At 39.2% G+C, this 20,028-nt stretch overlaps 1 protein-coding gene across 11 annotated transcripts in view; it reads right to left on the bottom strand.

Annotated features, from left to right (window-relative positions):
- Window positions 1-20,028, bottom strand: part of Rere (arginine-glutamic acid dipeptide repeats) — a 396,746-nt gene that overhangs the window by 259,559 nt on the left and 117,159 nt on the right. For 6 of the 11 annotated variants that reach the window (XM_058572682.1, XM_058572689.1, XM_058572688.1 and 3 more), the window contains exons 1-2: window positions 2,663-2,749; window positions 777-1,239 (exon numbers count right to left, since the gene is read on the bottom strand). In XM_058572682.1, coding sequence (XP_058428665.1) covers window positions 777-1,095 — 319 coding nt within the window. In that variant the 5' untranslated portion in view covers window positions 1,096-1,239; window positions 2,663-2,749. Of the gene's footprint in view, window positions 1-776; window positions 1,240-2,662; window positions 2,750-20,028 lie in introns of those variants that run through there. The other 5 variants (XM_058572685.1, XM_058572684.1, XM_058572687.1 and 2 more) reach the window with 1 other exon arrangement.

Genomic DNA, 20,028 nt, shown 5'->3' with positions numbered 1-20,028 from the left:
GGGTCAAAATTTATTTTCTAGAAAACCATGCAGGTTAGTTAAACTACATGTATTATCACTTATTAGTGAGCCTGAAGCTCAATTATTTGGAAAAGGAGGTCAAGGGGAACAATGAACCTTGGCCAGGCCAGGCACGGTGGCAGGCGCCTGTAATCCCACTAGATTGAAAGGCTGAGGCAGGAGGACCGTGAGTTCAAAGGCTGCCTCAACACTCAGTGCGACCCTGTCTCTAAATAAAATACAAAATAGGGCTGGGGATGTGGCTCAGTGGTCGAGTGCTCTCGAGTTCACAATCCCATGTACCCACCCCACCCAAAAAAATAACAATAAATAAATAAATAAAAATAACTTTCTAGCTTCTGGTCAATGTTGTTCCCATGTAAAACTGTGATTTCAAGCATCTTCAGGTTTACTCAAGTTTGCCATGTATGTTTTTCATTCTGCAGGGTCATCACAGCCCAATTTGTAGTTGAAGATGAAAAGCAAGGATGGATCCAAATAGACAAAAAATACTAAGCATAGAATTAAATGAGAGAGCAAGCAGCATGAGGAAAACAAAGGAAGAATTTATAAATGCACAACCAGGACAGGAAGCCAAGTCAATAAAGACACAAGCAAGAAAGTGGCTCCCGCGTTCACTACCTTAGTTTCCCTAGCCCAAACTACTGTCTGCTTGCCTAGTTCAAGGCCTCCTCACCATAACGCAGGGTTTACCTTCTCTCCACACTGTGGTTAACCTCTCCCACAAGCACCCTGGCAACTCAAGGGCTCCTTACCTCCTGGCCTGTAGACCACATCGTCCTCAGTGATGTAGGATGTTATCTCTCCTGTATCTGTCCTTTCATAACGAGATTTTTTTTTGGGTGGTTTCTTTTTGTTCTTCTTTGTGGACTCCTCTGTGGTGGCACTATTGTTGTCATTGTCCTCATCTTCACTGTGATCACTCTCAGCATAATTTTTGGCTCCTCCTTCCAAGGTACAGCTCCTGCGTGGCCTTGAATTCTCACTCTCTCTTGCTTTGTCTCTTTTTTCTCTCTCTCGGTCCCGGTCTCGGTCTCGGTCCTTGTCTTTGTCTTTGTCTTTGTCTGCTGTCATGATTCTCCACGTGCCTTCTTCTGTCCTCTCACGGCTAGGCCTCCGTGAAAGGTAGACAGTAAGCCTGGGCTTCAGTCTTCTGAATTTCTCACTCAATTCCAGGGAAAATCCAACCACTCCAACAACCCCGACGTTTCAAAAATGCTACCAGAGTGGGGGGGAAAGAGGGAGAAATTGGTTTTACTTTAATGTTTCCTCTTATTTCCTTCTTTAAATAATGTTTTGCTTAACAGATCTCTCAGTCATGCTTTAGATCTAACTCTTCCCACAGGCCATCGTTAGGAACTAGAACAAGTGACATGCAGTTTCAACATACAGCTTTTGGGCTCAACTAGCAAGTGGTCAGGGGATTTCTACCATCAAGAGTAAAAACTGTCTGTACACATATGAGTAAACTATATTTCTGTACACCAACTGTTTTCTCCTTTTTAAGGAAAATGTAAAGTATACCCCAGTGGTCAATATATAACAGGAATAATTTCCAAAGGAACTTCATAACCCACAATATAAAAAAGGAAAGAACATGCAATAAAAATTATTTCCACCTGAAAAAATAATAATTTGGACAGCTGTGGGGAACATTCCAGGATGTCACATAGTGCACTATCTTCTGAAGACTCAGCCTACTACTCCAAATTTCCAGAGCTCCTTACAAGAATAAACACAACATCTGGCTCAAATGAAAATGACAGCTTCAAAACAAGGGCCTTTCAACTACCTTTATTATGTCTTACACATTTTCTCAGTTATATCCCAGAAAATTGGTTTCTCAAAAGATTTATTATTTCTGCCTTAACAAAACTAACTGCTTCTAAAAATAACCTTCCAGCTTTAGGGACTATTATGTGGTTTTCACATTCTTCCAAATTTCCACTATTAATTGCTTCCCCAATAAATTCCTCTAGAACTAAACCTAACAAGAGAAGTCTGAAGTTTTTAAGGGCCTGCAATGAGAACAGAGAATCCCCAAGTCCCAACTCAACATAATTCTTATAAAAGTTGTATTATAAGTTAAAAAACACTTTTTGTTTACAAGTCAGTTTGAGACTCCTAAAAACCAATAATTTATCTTGTATAATTTCCCACCATCTTCCCTGATAGCCTATCTCATTTTTTCAACAATCTTTATTAACACTATCTAGATGCCACGTGTTCAGAACTAAGAAGAGCTTGGGATTCTTGTGCTCAATGCTCAAATGCAAAGAAAGGAGGCAAGTGATCAATCTGAGAACCATCTGTTTCTCATGCCATGAAGGCCAGATAGGAAACACCACATGCAAACAAATAAAAGATCAATCCTGTTTACTTATACAACAACAGAAATCCATTTGCCTTAGATGCAGAGAAATTCTCTTTGATCATGCCAAAACCATAAAAATTATCAGACTTTCCAAAATTCATGGATCAAATCTGATATCAGATAAGACCTACCCATAAGCAAGTCAAACACCCTTAAAAATTCAGAATAAAACAATGTTAATCAGCACCTTTGGATGGTATCAAGGAAGGGGCAGTCACACTGACCAACTATAAGCAGGTCAAAAGACCGAAAGCATGCAGTACAAACCAGATCACTTCTTTCCACATCAGAGACTTATTCTCAGACAGGCCTTCAGTTTCCTAGGCATATTCCATTGCCCAAATGAAGCATCTGCTAAACAGACAGGCAGGCCACTGGTATTAGCAATTTAAAATACACAAAGAGACATATTATTTTTTTCCATCAGGCTTAAGTTTAGAACATGAACAACTCAATCACACAAGAAAAATAACTACCAGATTGATTCATCCATATTACTCTTTGACATTCTAAACCTATCAAAGTCTACCAGGAGCCCAAAAAGGATGAGAATTGTAAACTGAAAGCTCCTCTAAGTTGTAGTTCAGAATGGAAATACTTCTCATAGGTTTAAAAAAAAAGGGGGCTGGGGATGTGGCTCAAGCGGTAGCGCGCTTGCCTGGCATGCGCGAGACCCAGGTTCGATCCTCAGCACCACATACAAACAAAGATGTTGTGTCTGCCGAAAACTAAAAAAATAAATATTTAAAAAAAAATTCTCTCTCTCTCTTTAAAAAAAAAAAAAAAAATATTTAAAAAAGATCATTCTCCCTAGGATTAACAAGACAACCATTCCAGAAAATTCTATTTTAAAATGTTATTTTAGCACTCAGAGAAGAAAAAATAATAAATCCAATTGAACATTAAATACTATTCATTATAGAAAGTATACATCAATTTCTATTCACAAAGAAAAGAGTTCTTTTTGCCAAAAGTGAGCAAGAAAGTTAAAAAATTCAAATTTGGAAGAAGAATGTGGTTTTTACATTCTTCTAAATTACCGCAATTAATGGAGAAGACACTCACAAAATGAAATCCAGCATATGGGTTAATATAAGATCACTGTTTCTGTTTATGTAAATGTTGGCTATATTTATACAATAGACATATAAATTCATATTTAATATATATTCTTTTTCTTATTGGGGGGTTACTGGCAATTGAATTAATTTACCACTGGGGTAATTTACCACTGAGGTATACCCCAGTTCTCTTTTTATTTTCAGACAGGGTCTCACAAAGTTGCTGAGGCTGTCCTTGAACTTGCAATTGTCCTACCTCAGCCTCCTGAGTCACTGAGATCACAGGCCTGCAACCACCACACCCAGTTAACTATATTATGTTATTTATGTATAAATTTACAATGTGTAATAAAGATACATTTATATAGTCAAGTTTCAGATAATTAAGAACATGGGTAATACAAAGCCAAAGTCAATCCAATTACCTCTTTTACCTGGCTCTAAAATATAGCTCATTAGAGATATATTTTTTTCTCCTCTGCACTTAACATATTAATCACATTTTTTCCAAGCCTCAGTATACAGTGATTCATAATATTGCTATCTTTGAAAAAAAAAAGAGACCCAGAGAGGAACCAGATGATACCAAGGACAGCTGTGGCTTCTACTTGATGATAATGATCTACAGGGTAGCAATACAAAAACAGCCATCATTATAGCAACCTAAGGTTTATGTAGCAGATCACTAATTTGATTCTTTCAACAACTCTGTAATGTGACTTGGACAGAAGCTGTCATCTCCACTTTACAGACTACAAAACAGCTCGCCTGCACAAGGCCACACAACCAATGAGCAAGGCAGGATTCTACAGCAGCTCTTACAATGTGAATCCTATCTGGTCTGCTCCCTGGGCTGCTGGGGATCCAACCCTTCACAGGCACCCTCTTTCCTACATGTTAACATATGCTGATAATTCACAAACACATATTTGGGAAACACACTCACTCTGCCTTACTTCTTTCCCCTATAAAATGATGTTTTTCTTCAGTAAGAAAAGCCAAAAATATGAAGATGTATCCATCTCCTAGTGAAGCAGGAAACACAGTATAACATACTTTAAATAACAATAAAAGGAAAGCAATCCATAATCTAGAACACAACTCAGATTCATGAGTGTCATGCATTTATTGAACAAATGTCCAGTGAATGCTTACTATGTGCTATTTACTGCTCTTGGTGTTAGAAAACAATAGAGAAACACAAGAAAATCTCTGATTTCCTAGAGTTTATATTCCAGGGAGTGAATAGAGGCCATAAACAAAAGAGATCCACACACCTGTATCAAAGGTTTAGTTTTAATTTGATTTGTAAAGCCATGAGACTAACTAAATGAGATGGATCACCAAAGAAATGAGTGAAATAAAATTTCTGATAAAATTTTGAGCACTCACAAAAACATTTATTCTTCATGTTTGAGTAGGACTATACATAATACAAATTCATAAATTATACATTTCCAAAAGCAGTACTCCAGGGTTCACTGAAATAAAAAGGACATTCCTTTTACTAGTTTCCTGATTACCAAACTAAACTATGTGATTTTATCTTAACTGATAAAATTTAGCCAGCTGACTTAATTTAGTTTTAATCTAACCAGGGTCAAGGCCTTCAACAGTCAATGATGCAGCTTTACTTTGGGTTAGTTCAACTTCTACAAACATCTTTTTACCTCTTCAAAATGAAGAAAGAAACACCTCACATACTTCTCAAAACCAAGATGAAGTACCAAAACTTTTAGGCATGCTCAATTCAAACCTCATTTAAGGAAATCACTTCCTGTCACCACTGAAGCTGTCCCAGAATATGTGGCCCTATGATAGAAATGCTTAACAATGGACTGGGAAGGCAAAATCCAAGGTCTAAACACTGCCATGTGCTGTGTGCTTTAGGTAAATCACTCTACCTATCTTGAGTCACAGTTGCATTGCTGTAAAATAAGACAACACCTGGTTAACTTCATAAGGCTACTGCTAAGAATTAAGTATGCCATGTGTACATGCACTTACAAATTGCAAACTGCTTCACAAATGCAAACTCTTGGTAATATATACTTACTTTAGCCATGACTTCTGATCTGCCACAGATGGTAACAGTCAATAGCACACTGTGCTATGCAAGAAAGAAAGGTTGCCAAAACATCTCTATCTGCAAGAAAGTTATCTTTCCCATTACAGGATTAAGAAATGAATCATGTAGAATTAACTATGAATGAAGTAAAAATTCAAAAATAACTTCTTTTAGATCAGGTTTAAAATTCACTTATCAAAAAAAGCTTGACCCTCCCTCCCTCTTGAGCTTTTGGTCCCTGAGTTCTAATCATTTCAGTTCATCAAGCCAGCTTCTCTGAAGGACACTTGGCTTCTACACAAAATACAGTGAGTGAAATCTGATCAATTATTCCTCATTCCCCATAGCAAGAAATCTTTGCATTTTCCAAATGCCTAACCACACACCAGGCATCTTGCTCGGCTCTGCAGCCCACCAAACACATCCTGATCATCTTAAATGCTTGCCCAGTGCTCCATCCTCACGTGCCTATTTCAAGTCATCATTCTCTCTCCAGATTCACATAACTGCTTTTAAGGAGTTCCTGTGATTGCACAACTTTCCTTCTGCCTTCATCCCAATCTGTCCTCCAGAGCAGCCATCCAACAAATGCCCCCGCCACTTTTGTTTTGTTTTGTTTTTTATTTTGGAGAGGGCAAGGGTAACAGCTTTATTGAGATATAATTCATATACCAAACAATCGACCAATTAAGGCGTACAATTCAAAGCCCACCATTCCTTTTCAAAGATTACAGGTCAAGTCCTGACCACCCTGTCACCTCTCCAGCCTCACCTTTCCCCTACTGTTGTCACCTTTATCCCTCCAGATACTCCTTGGGTGCCTAGAATCCACACTCCCTTTAGCCTAACTGCTATCCAGATCCAGGAAGCCTTCCAGGTCCACCCAAAGCCCAGCCTCTCATTCAGCCCCATCCTGCCTATACTACAGTCCCCACAGATCCCACCACTGCTACCAACTGTCACTTCTCCACCCACTGCAAATCCATAAAGACATAAAGACAAGGACACCTATCACATCATGTTCTATAAAACAACTCCCACAGAAAAAAATCTCTCCCTGTCTAAATTCCAATTCAAAGCCCTCCTGCTCATTTTCATGACCATTCAGCATTGGCAAGGGGGCTGACCACACCTCTTCTGGAATGTCTTCCTGGCATAGTCCTGTCCTGGGTCTAACCACTCCTCTGCTTCCTGTACTGAGAAAGCCAATCTAGGAGTTCTGTCAGGTATAGTCTGGAGCCCTCCTCTCATCCTCTACTTTTTCCTGGTCAATCTCATGGGCATCCATCAGCCCTCAGATACCACCCAAAACACAGGTGATCCACAACGTATAGGTTTGCCAAACTTCTTGTGTTCCAGATGCATGTGAAAACCTGCTGAGAACTTTTTTTTTTAAATACCACCTCCCCAGTCCAGTTTTCTCAGGGCCTGTCAACTCCCAAATTTCTGGGAAATTTACAAATATTCACTCACAATCTTAGAAGTTCGCCTGCTTATGAAATTTTTTTTAAAGGGTACAATATAGGGCTGGGGTTGTGGCTCAGCGGTAGAGCACTTGGCTAGCACACATGAGACACTGAATTTGATCCTCAGCACCACATAAAAATAAAATAAAGGTTATTGTGTCCACTTAAAAGTAAAACAAATATTAAATAGATAAATAAAGTGTGCAATATGGGAGACCATATCTATTAGATAACAGAAAAGACATCAGCCTAAGCATCCTAAGAACTGCCATATCACCATAAATCATCTATGATCACCAGACTGACGTCATCCCCACATACCTTCCAATACCTGTCCCTTGACAAAGTTTCCTTTTAAAACTTTGAGTAAGGTACAGCAGTATACACCTGCAATCCCAACCATTTAGGAGGCTGAGGCAGGAGGATCACAAATTCAAGGCCAGCTAGAGCAATTTAGCTAGATCCTGTTTCAAAATAAAAAAGACTGAGGTGGCTGGGATTGCGGCTCAGTGGCAGAGCATTCGCCTAGCATGGGAGGGACAACATAAAAATAAAGGCATTGTGTTGTATCCACCTACACCTAAAAAAAATAAATATATTTTTAAAAAAGGGCTGGGGATGCAGTTCAGGGATAAAGCATCCATAGGTTCAATCTCCAATACAACCCCCCCAAAAAAAGAGCTTGAGTCCCCCAAAAGCACTTCTCACCCTTCACCCTCAAAATTGTCTACATTCTCCTATGCTTGTGCACTCCTTGCTTTTCTAACAAATCTGTTTGTGTCTGGCATGTCTTAAAATTCCTTTCTGTTGGGTTTGACAAGGACCCCAATGTCATGAGTTAAGGCCCCCCTCTCTAGGCCCTCCTCAGAGCCACTCCAATGATAGTCTCTTCAAATCCAGTTCTACAGATCCCACAATTCAGGGTACTTTCATCAAAAGGCTAATGGCATTATGTCAATCCCCACCTCCAATACTTTAGTGACTTTCCCCCTAGATAATTACCCAAATCCTTCCAATGCTCTGCAAGACCTTTATCTCACACTCCTCTCCTGCATTATCTGCTAAGCCAGCCCCCACAATGCTTGCTCAGGTCTCTGAACAGTCCCCGAGTCTCTGTTGCATACTTGGCCTGCTGTATCCCTGCTCACGAGGAATAAGCCCTTGGCCATCTTGCCCTCTCCTGTATTTCACACCCTAACAGCACACAAAGACAAGGAATCTTCCACATCCTAACAGCACACAAAGACAAAGAATCTTCCTTTTCTCCCTCTCACACATTAGCTAAATCAATAAAAATGGCATTATGATGAGACTTTAATTTGGGAAAGAAAATATTTCATTAATTACTAAAGTGGTACTTGAGTCGGTTCATAAACCATGACTAAGACAAGGAGAAGCAAAGAAAGGGAGAAAGCCATTTGGTGGGAGGAACTTCAGCACTCATTTAGACAGCTATCCTGAAAGGGTGGGGTAGGGAGCAAGTTTAGTAGAGAAGACAGAATGGATAATGGAAGTGCCTAAAATCATAAAGCTCTGACACTCATTGGGCCCATAATACACACTAAACACTCTGCACATTAGCTCACTTCATCTCCACCACAAGGGTGACAATATAATTTATCATCTAAAATAACACATCTGAGAGTGAAAGACACAATAACAGGAAAAACATGCAAACCAAACCAGACCATATTATTTCCCCAACTATAACCCCTATTCTGTAGGTACTGCTATTATGTGTACGTTACCAACACAAGAGTAAAGCATAGAGAGAGGCTGAGCAGTTTAACCAAAATCACACAGCTAATGTGTTACACTTAGTTTATGAACTAAAACTGCTGACTCCCGAACCAAGACCTCATGCATGCTAGAAAAGTGTTCTACCACTGAGCTACATCTCCAAATACAAGAGCCCGTCCTCTTAAGGATAAGTCCAAGTTACCCAACACAAGGCTAAGCAAACATGATGTGGCAGGTTCCTGGGTTCAATCCCCAGCATGGGATGGAGAGAGGGCTTGGTATCACTGCAAACAACATTGCAATCCACTATCTCTGAGGTCTAAGTAAGGAGCTGCCGCATCTCCAGTGCTTCCACCTTGTCACTTCTGCACTGACAAAAAGCAGCAGCTCACCCTGTGGGTCTTGCCTACCAGAGACAGCTACAGCCAGTACACCACAGAAAGCCAAGGAGGCATTCTACAGCTGGGGAACTTGCTTTCAAGGGTAAATCAATTTTCTTTTCCTCATCTCTTTCATATCAACATGCCTGGGAAAGAAAATGTAATGACTTTTGCTCTGGAAAAGGAAATGTCACTCAACACTTGTATGCACTGCTTAAGAAATAAGGCATTCTTTCAACAGCAACCTGCTGTGCAAAACACATCAAAACATGCCTGGAACAAGGTAAGTAAGGTGCAAAGTGACACTGAAATGTGGAGTCAGCAGACCTGCAGGCCCATGTGTAAATAAAGTGTTATCTGAAACTTAACGTGATACTGAGAGTAGTCTGTCCATGCTTAAAGTCCTTCCACTTGACCAAATCCAACCACAGAAGCAAATGACTTCAAGAACCTCTGCATTCTTGGTTCTTGAATTCTCTACATTTAAGGTTTTGTGAATATTCAAACACAATCAATCCTGTTTATATATTTATTCTCAGAACACATGCCTTATGGAAGGAGCCTGAACCACTGTGATGGGACACAAGTCAATTCAGAAAGCAGCCTTTGTGGTAGCAGAGCAGGAGGCACAGAGTGAACACTCTCACCCTAAATAGCTTAGAGCAAGAAGGGGCACTTGCTAGTCTCCAGAGGCCTTGGGAGAAACTGAGAACCAAGACGGGGGATCCTGACAACTACAAAAGCTCACTTCTTTCCATAAGACATAATAATAACATGGAAACACTGGAGAGAGTAGAAAAGTACCCAATACAGCAAAACTCTAGGTTACAATTAACAACCAAATTAAATTAAATGAACAATATATTATTATTTGAAGAAAGAATCCCCAAAGATAAGGTTGCTCCAGATTTCCAGTAAAAATTAAAAGTCCTGCCTTTCAAGAAAATACACACCCATTCATATAAGCAATTACTTTCCTATATTGTGGCAGGGAGGGGGGTCCTGAAGATTGAGCCCAGGAGTGCTTTACCACTGATCTACATCCCCAGCCCTCCCCCACCTCAGACAGGGTCTTCCTGGTTACCCAGGCAGGCCCTGAACCTGCAATCCTCCACCCCAGCCTCACGAGTTGCTGGGATTACAGGAGTGCACCACCTCACCCAGCTCCTTCCTATACTTTTAAATGCAAACAAACCTTCTGACAATAACATGCAGATTCTTATAATCCTATACTTGGTCTATAATTATGTCTCCTCTATTCAATTAAGGAAAACTCACTGCTCACTCTAAACAAAGGCTTCACAACTGTGGTACATTTAACAATTAGGACCAGAAATTTTCTTGTTGTGGGAGACTGTGCTGTAAATTATACGACGTTTGGAAGCATTTCTGGCCTCACACAAGTTGATTCTGGGAGCACAATACACTCTGTCCCAATTAAATATGCAAAATATCTTCAGATATGGCCAATATATCCTCTTGGAAGCAAATATGCTCACAGCTGAAAACCACACCTTTAAACAAGTTATTTTTCTACTGAAGGTATTTTAAAGGGTTAAGCATCTGTGTTGCTTTTTTTCAAAATTATGCCTAATATGGAATCCATGAAACTAACACTATTACAAAAACTATAATGTGCCATGTTCTTTGTTCTCTGAAATAAACTGGATTAATTCAAGCATGGCCTGAAACAGTAATTACACAGATGTTTGAAGCTGAATTAAGAAAACAGAAGCAAATATACCAAGAATCCTGGTGTTGACTGGCAAGCCTTGAAGATTACAAAAAGCAATATTAGGTGACCTGCCTTGCTCACAAGGCCAAGAGAAGATTTCTACTGTGCACAACTAAAGAGAAACCTGTGTCCACAATACGAAGAGCAAGGGATAAATGCCTGTAAATCCAAGTCTCTGGCATAAAACAGGAAAAGGATTCCTAAACTTACCTAACCCAGAGCAAGGCAGTAAACAGGAAATGAAAAGCAAAATAAATATAAACACCAAGCAGATGGATAAATAAAATGTGGCAAATTCACACAACAGAATATTGTTCAGTGACAAGAAAGGAAGTACTGATACATATCACAACATGGATGAACCTGAAAAACATGCTGTTTTAAAAATCGGTCACAAAAGCCCACATACTGTGTGACTCCATTTATATTAAACGTTCAGAGAAGGAAAATCCATAGGAACAAAAAGCAGATTCATTGTTTAGGTCTAGAGTTTGGGGGAAGGGGTAAATGGGGTTTTCTGCCATGGTTATGGGGTTTCTTTTAGGGTTAATAAAACAGCTTATGATGATAGCTGCCAGTTATCTGTGAACATAGTAAAAGTCATGTACATTTCAAATAGGTAGATAATATGTGAATTATATCTCAATAAAACTGTTTTTAAAACACATGCACATAAGCAAGCAGCAACACTACAAACTAGTAAGAAAAAGTTCAAGCTTTGCTACAACAAAACAAAGATGCAGCTGGCTATAAAATTCACAAGGATGAGCTCTACCTCTGTGATTGAAAAAAGATACCTGGGGTGGGGGGCGTGGCAGCAGAGACTGGGGATTAAATGCAGGAGTGTTTTACCATTGAGCTACATCCCCATCCCTTTATATATTTCCTTATTTGGAGACAATGTCTTGCTAAATTGCCAAGGTTGGCCTTAAACTTGTGGTCCTCCTGCTTCAGCATCCCAAGTGGCAGAAATTATAGATGTGCACCATGAGAAGCCACCTTTTAAAGCTGTAAACGTATAGTTGATTAAACACATAAACTCTTATTTCATGTAATGCCAAGAATGAAAGAGAACCATTTTTGGACTACATTAATCTTTAATATGCAAGAATTTTTGGTCAGGCTTACTACCTCTGCATACCATGTTTAAAAGTAGATAAGGTGGACAGAGTTTCTTTCAGTTTGCAGAGCTCTAAGATTCAAAGCAATCTGTAACCATGGCACATAAGCTGTCAACATTTAATGAAAGGAAATGACAGGGTAAATTTTTTTATACTTAATACAACTACACTTCACATATATGAAAAAAATCAAAAAGCATTCAAAATGTACTTCTAATCCATGAGTATAAATTATATCAAGGGAAAAATGGAATCATAAAACACATCAGAGCAGTCCTTCTAAATACTTAGAATTTCTCTAACTCTTAGATGAAAGAGAAAAGCAGAAGCCTTAGCCAAAACTCAATTTGCCATTTTCTATGAGGCATTCTAACTGAGTGTGATTCTAAGTTGACCCAATTTATTAACCCTGCCAGTGTTGTTAACCTGATGTCATTCAAGAAGAAAAGCAGAAAGGCCACTGGAACTATTAAATTCCAGATGCCAGTAATTAGTAATGTGGCAGAAAATACAGAGGTGAGGGCAGGCCCAGGGCTCGGATAGAACACAACACCTAGAGGTTGTAGCTGTAACACTCATCATCAAATAAATATCACCCTGCAAAGCAGATTTTCTGTCAATTCCACCATTATCTCAGCATACCGTATTGAACACATACACTAGGTGCTGAGCACTGCCCAAGAAGCTTTAGATATATGCATGTCCAGAACACAAGCCTAACCTCAGAACCTGAATAAGGGGAGGCAAAAGGCAACAAGTAAGTAAATGTATATACAATATAACCATGGGTGACAGTGCTATGGAGAAAAATAAAGCTAAGTACAATGTATGAAGGGTCATTAATGTACTTAAGACAATTACTGGGCTGGGGGTGTTGCTCAAGCGGTATCGCGCTCGCCTGGCATGCATGCGGCCCGGGTTCGATCCTCAGCACCACATACAAACAAAGATGTTGTGCCCGCCGAGAACTAAAAAATAAATATTAAAAAAAAATTCTCTCTCTCTCTCTCTCTCTCAAAAAAAAAAAAAAAAAAAAAGGACAATTACTGACGAGGGGGTCACTTGACCTTAAAGAAGTAATGGTGCAAGTTATGTGGTAATGGGGGAAAGGCATTCTGGGCAGAAAGAAAAGTGCAAAGGCTGAGGCAGAAGTGGGCCTGGCATACCCAGGCAGAGGCAAGGTGCCAAGTTGGATTAAGCAGTGAGATGAAGACGGCAGCTGGAGATGGAAAGGTAGATGGGTGGCATCTACTCAAATAACAGAAAAGTTGTGGAAGTTTTGCCTATAAGGAATCCCCTCCTGGCAGCCAGTAGGAGGGAGGTGGTCAGCAGTAGTCATCTTGTGAATACATCTGGGGGAGTAGGCCATCAGATGTGTTGGGGGAATAGAGTCAGGGAAGATTTGGTCTGACCAACTAAAAAAGCAGAGCTGCCAATGACTGATCTGAGCAAGAGAGGGGAAAACTCAGAACTGTGTGGAATATGTTATGTTTGAGATGCCTAAAAGGGATACAAGCATGGGTCCAGAGGTCGGACAGCGCCAGGCCAAGTAGAAACCCAGAAGTCCTCAGCATAGAAGCAGGACCAATAACCATGAAGTCAGACAGTATCAAAACACACTGCCAGGGAAGAAGCAGTTCAGGTAGAAACAAATGCTCAAAAACAAGCAAGATGCTGTGGGTCAGACACAGTGTGTGAACTGCAGATGAAGCTGCACTGACAGGATGACAGGAAGACTTATCAGGTAGCCTGAGATGGAAACAATGCACCATCAGCTTCACAGAGAAGTCTTCTATATATCTAACAGGTGCCCAAGGACAACTTCCATATTAATGCTGCTACCAAATGCTACATTTAATAAAACCCAGGCAGCCCAGGTCCTGGCTGGTTTCCACTGGAAGAAAATAACATAGGAGGGAACACCTCCCCCTGCCGTTTCCCAGGGCAATACACAAGCTGTCCAAATGAAAGATTCTGTCACACTAAAAGAACTGAGGAAAACACTGAATGATCCTCACATCTTGCAAATTAATGGAACAGTACTACTGGATTTTAAACACAGCTTTCTTTTCTTTTAATATTTATTTTCTAGTTGTAGTTGGACACCATACCTCTATTTTTTTAAATTTATTTATTTTTATGTGGTGCTGAGGACAGAACCCAGGGCCTCACATGTGCTAGGCGAGCACTCTATCACTGAGCCACATCCCCACCCCTATTTTTGTATTAGCGCCTCACTTTTGCTGAGGCTGGCTTTGAACTCCTAATCTTCCTGTCTCAGCCTCCTGAGTCACTGAGTGTACATTTTTGTGCCGACTCAACTCTTACTCTCTATAACACAAATGCCACTTACCCTTGTCTTAATTTTTAATACCTTTATTCCAGAGCTTGTGAGGAAAGCACATCAAGTCTAATTTATTTCTTAAAGATATAACCACTCCAATTCTTCCTACACAATTTTTGTACTAAATGTATTTTTTGACAAACAGAGTAAGAGGACAACATCATAGAAGTTGGGGTTTGGGAAAGTTAGCTGAAGAACATAAATAAGTACATATATTAGAAAATGGATTACTCAGCCTCCATCTGACTACAAAGTCTTTGTATTTATCAACTGAAATTAAATATCCTCTTTAGCTATTATTTTAAAATACATTTTAAAAAGATAACACATCAGATTTTTCACATCTTTAGAATCCCATTGCTCCAGGCATTCAATAAACATTTTGCAGAAAATTGATCTAAAACATTTAGCTAATCCTAGGAAAGCTTTTTTAGCTTGCATTGCTAGGCAGGAAGAGCTGTCCAATCTCCAGATGCTTGCCTTGATTCCTCTAAAAGGAGACCCTCCTCCAAAGGGCCTCACCACCCACTGGGAACCAGCTTTCCCCAGGCCAGCCCTCCTCAGGCTTCAGAAACACAGGCTCTTGCTTGGATCCACAAGAGCAGGCACTGTTCCGTGTTTATTTTGAAAGCAATCAAACATATGATGAACTCAATCTATTCATTAGACTTCATTTTTTATTATCCACTAAAAAATTCTTCTCTTTTATAATCAAACAGCACAGGTTCTTAAGGCAAAAATGATATGGTTCTCATTAGTGTTTTCCCAATGCATTTTAAAAACAGACTACCTTTGGGCATTTGGTTTTAAAAATTAAATTCTAATTCTCCATCTCACACACAAATAGTGCCTTTATAATCCCCTTTTCTTTCCAGTTTTCTCTTAAATGAAGTATAGGAATAAAAGTTGTGGCCATAAAACTATAAAATGTCTATATGTTAGAGAATGCACTCAGATGTTCATTTTACAGCCATGTACATCTCTTACAGCTTTAATCCAGGGATGTGCTATCCAAGATGGCTGTCACCACTCACATGGCTACTTAATTTAAATTAAATTTATTTTTGTATGTGGTGCTGAGTATCAAACCCAGTGCCTCACATGTGCTAGGCAAGCACTTTACCACTGACCCACAATCCCAGCCCTACTTAATTTAAATTAAATAAGAATTTCAAATCTTCGGTCACACTGGCTGCATTTCAAGTGCTTACAAACCATATGTGGCCAGTAGCTACCACATCAGACAGGGCAGGCACAGAACATTTCCAGCACCTCACAAAGTGTGATTAGCACTGATCTATTGCTAAATGCATATATGTAAAAATAATAAGAATCCAATTTTATCAATAAGCCACTCTCTTTTAAATCTGCTCTAATACTGTCCAGTACAACAATATGCATAAATGTGAACCCAGGGGCTTCATCCTTGACTTTCACAAAAGCAACAGACTACAGTTCTTAGAAAAGATAGTGAGAGTCCCAGAGCAATCCAAGGCTTTAATTTATTCTTACAATTTTTTCAGCAATTTATACAACTTGACCTGAAGGAAAAAAGGAGTAAGAAAGCATTTTTCTCCACTCAGCCTTTATCAACATAGTCTGCCAAGTTTTTAGAATCACAGATTCCATTACCTTACACTGTCAGCACTCTTTCTTTGTAAATTCCCACTCTCACATCAATCTCTGACTCACTGGACATATTATACCATCTCTCTAAAATCGTGGCCTGGAGTCTCTGGAAGATAAGTCTGCAATGATATGCAATGACAGTATGGAAAAAAAAAATCTTAAGTCTATCTGCTCTCAGAAGACTTTTTTTAATTCTGTGCAACTGTCATGCAAGTATGTAGAAGACTACACATTTTTTTCTTCATAATCAATGCACAGTCTCAATTTCTGCAAACTTGGTAAGTTACCCCTGTGTTTATGAAACACAATGACAAGGGGAGTTCTCTTTCTATATAAAACTAGAGCTCTTAGGAACACGTTTTCAATCACTTATTTCTCAAGAATGACTGAAATATCTCAAAGCACTCCCTCCCTGAGCTCTTCTGACCTTCCACTTCCTATCACAAGCTGCTTCACAGTAAGAACTCATGACTCTGAGCAGGGATCATTCATAAAACTCTCAAAAAATCTGAACCCTAAATGCTTTCCCACAATGTAATATTATGGTACTGTCTTTAAAATGATCATCAGGGGAGACCTATTTTCTGAGTGATGTTTGAGAAGAGAGGTATGATTACAAGGCCTTCTCCACCAAGGGAATGGCAGTCACATGACACCAATTCCCTTTTCATAGGGGCCTAGGGCAAGGTGGGGAAAGCCAGATGAATTTGTTCAGTGGTTATCATTCTGACCTTTTGGTCATTACAAGAAGAAAAACCAAAAAACACCTTGAGTACAGGAATGTGTTGGATTTCTCTGGGGCACTTACTTCCTTTCACCCTTAAAGTCCCAGGTAACAATAATCTTTGAGGGAAAGGTCAGCCATTTTGGGCGAAAATAGAACAGGCCAAACCGTGAGCAATGACTCCATTCTAAAGAACTTCTGGATTTGGGAAGATAAGCAAAAGTGTGGTGATAGTCTATGATACAAGTTATCCCCAGGGAATTCTAGGATTCCCCCAGAAATGTTCTCAGAAGGACTCTGACAACAAAATAAATAAATTCAAGAATAAGTCCATAAAGTCATATGGATGGAAGAAAGAAAGGAGAGTAAGGGAGAATGGGGGTGGGGGTTCCTTTGCTTCTGGGGCTTCATAATCAGAACTGTGAGCTCCAAGGCAAAAAGGAAAGGGGGGTCTATGAAATATAACAACTATGTGTAAAGGGGTACTTTGGAGAAAACAGCACTGCGCCAGGACGGACAGAAAGAATGCCAGGATGGAAGGAAAAAAATGCCAAGGTCCCACCAGTGCCCCCGGGGTATACATACTCTTCCCTTATAAGAGCACAAGCCCTTTCCCAGTTCCATCCAGCAGAACACTACCACCCAATGCAAGTGTGCTAGGGAGGAGTTCAGGAGCACTGAAATGGCAGAGGCCAGGCACAAAAAAAATGCACTTGAGGGCCAGACCAGCAGAGGAGTCATCACGTCCCTGTTCTTGTTGAGTCCCATTCCTGCCACCAAGCCTTTATTCCCCTTAAAACTCCTCCACAGATTGCATGTTTTAAAATAACCAATGAGGGTAAAGCAGGCAGTAATCTGATTAGGTATTCTAAAGTAACCAATGGGGGTAAAGTAGGTAAAATATTCTAATTAGGTATTGAAAAGTAACCAGTGGGGGTAAAGCAGGCAGTACTTTAATTAGATATTCTGAAATAACCAAAGGAGGAAACTTAGACAATATCCTAGACAATGGGAGCAAAAGGGGGAAGGTCTTCAGTCAGGTCCACTTTTCAGCTCAGTATATATAAGACAATAATTCCCAAACAGCGGGGCCTTGAGTGCCTTCCTCTCTCTAGGACCACTGTGCTCTATCTTCCGAAGTGCTCCTTTCACCTTCATCTTCAATAAATCTGAGTTTTGCCTGTTACTTCTGTTCTTGTTCAATTCTTTGGGACACCAAGGACCCAGACACCAAGTAGAAACCCCAGTGATAACAAAAGGAGACAGATAAATACATGCAAGAATGAGAAAACTGCTTGTCCCACTACACACACCCAAAAAAAAAAAAACCCACTGTGTATATTATACAAATGCTAAATAAATAACAGGCCAAAATTTCCAAAAGGCTCAACCCACCTGGGTGGAGGGCCAGAAAAGGGAAATAAAGCATGTTTAAGTGAGAAAATAAAAATTTGAAAATTCTTCATAAATAAGCACTCAGAGAGAGAAATGCTAAAAATAAGAAAGTTCCTAGAAAAAAAAATTTTCCTTGGCTTTTAAAATCATTTGCCTTTTCTAACTTAAAAAGAAAAAAAAAAAACCCACTAACAAAACCACTCATAAAGAAAACAAATGGGGAAGGTAAGGAATGGCAGACAAAGAAGCTACTCTTCTAACAAATGCTGGGACAGAGGTGCAGGCACTTCCCACAAACCAGGCAGGCATTCCATACATAAGGAATAAATTATAAGATTTCATAGACAACCATTCATATACTAAATTATTTATAATAACTAGGGGTCTTCCTCAAATATTTTTCTCAGGTGCTTTGAATCTAAGGTTTCAGAAACCATCCCTTACCTGTTCACTTTAGAAGGTAAGATGGCTGGTTCTTCAGTTTAAGCTTTAATTTCTATAGTAAATATTTTACTTTAGAACATCTAACATTGTGGCAATGGGCAAATATTTACTTAGCTTAATCATTCTCTATATTATCCTTCTTTCCCTGAAAATACAAAATGTGAGATGAAACCTAAAACCATTAATGCCTAAATTTAGTCACAGGTTAAAATGTGCTATAAATGTCAACAAATTTTGAGTTTAGGTAATACTTTAGAGTCAGTTGCTCTTTTGTATCAAGAAAACAAAACAGAATTTATCTATAATACTATATACCCACACAGTAATTAACCCAAAATAGATACTCATATGATCACCACAGTTTTTCTTTTTGTGCATTGCTGGGCTGGAACCAAGGGCCCTACACGTGATAGGCAAGTGCTCTATCACAGCCTCATCACCAGTCCCTGTAAAGCACCACAGATTTTCACAGAGCACAGTAAAAACAAATACAGCCCTTAAGTGGGATTTTAAGGGCAGCATTAGGGAATAATTTGCTTAAAAAAAAAAAATCATACTGAGAGATCTGGGCAAATATGGTAACTCAATTTGGTTTTAGGTTTGACAAATAAGCACTTAAGTATAATAAACTCCACAGCAAAAATATTTTGTACACTGTACTCTCATTTCAGTATAATCGTGCAAAACCCTAAGACTTGGGCTAGGTAACCACTTTGCTTGACTGTGCATCCCAGCCTAATTGGTAAGTGGCAGGGATTTCTGCTTCCCTCACTCAGAGGCTTTTCCCCTGCATTGAAGCTCTGCCCTATCATAAGATCAACTACATTAAGTCATGGGTGAAATGGGGGCTTACTCCTTTCCTTATATCATGGGCTGTCTAGAACAAAGTTAAGCTGTACATTCTTCACAATTCCATGACTAATAATTTAAGGAATCTGATACAATAAATTCTTAACATTTCAATATAAATCTTGCTGACAGCAGAGACTAAAGTGTTACTTAAACTCAAAAGCTACACTGTTTCTGTTCTGAGTTGCTATGTATGTCTTTGCTTGATTTTGGTATTTAAATGAAACTTTTCCAACGTGCATTTTTGTCACAGCACTTTTAATATAATCTATCCAGTGGATTTTAGCTGCCATAATGTATCTCAAAACCATTTCTTATTTTATGAGTATTTTTCCTGGTTTAGGATTAAAATGTTTACTACATACTGGCAATAAGCCTTCCAATCTACAGGTGATAAAAATTGTTATCTACAAAATAAAGATAACTATACCATCTCACTACTGTCTCCATACACAAGACTGTGGGGCATGTATGATTACTTTAAAAGAAATGCTAGCTTTAGTAATATAACCTAGAATAAAAATTAGACCAGAAAGCAATGACTCATATATCACAGGTATGCCAACATCAATCAGGTTTTGCAATCAAGTCTTTATTAGAAATTACAAGGGATTTTTTTTTTCTTTTCTTTTATGGTGGTGCTGGGGATTAAACTCAGGGTTTTGTGCATGTAAGGC

This window comes from Marmota monax, unplaced genomic scaffold (genome assembly GCF_021218885.2).
Source record: "Marmota monax isolate L192 unplaced genomic scaffold, Marmota_monax_Labrador192_F-V1.1 WCK01_AAM20220418_F8-fsc00080, whole genome shotgun sequence".
Taxonomy (NCBI): Eukaryota; Metazoa; Chordata; class Mammalia; order Rodentia; family Sciuridae; genus Marmota; species Marmota monax.
The sequence above is the reverse complement of the archived record's forward strand: the minus strand, read 5'-3'. Positions and strand labels throughout refer to the sequence as shown.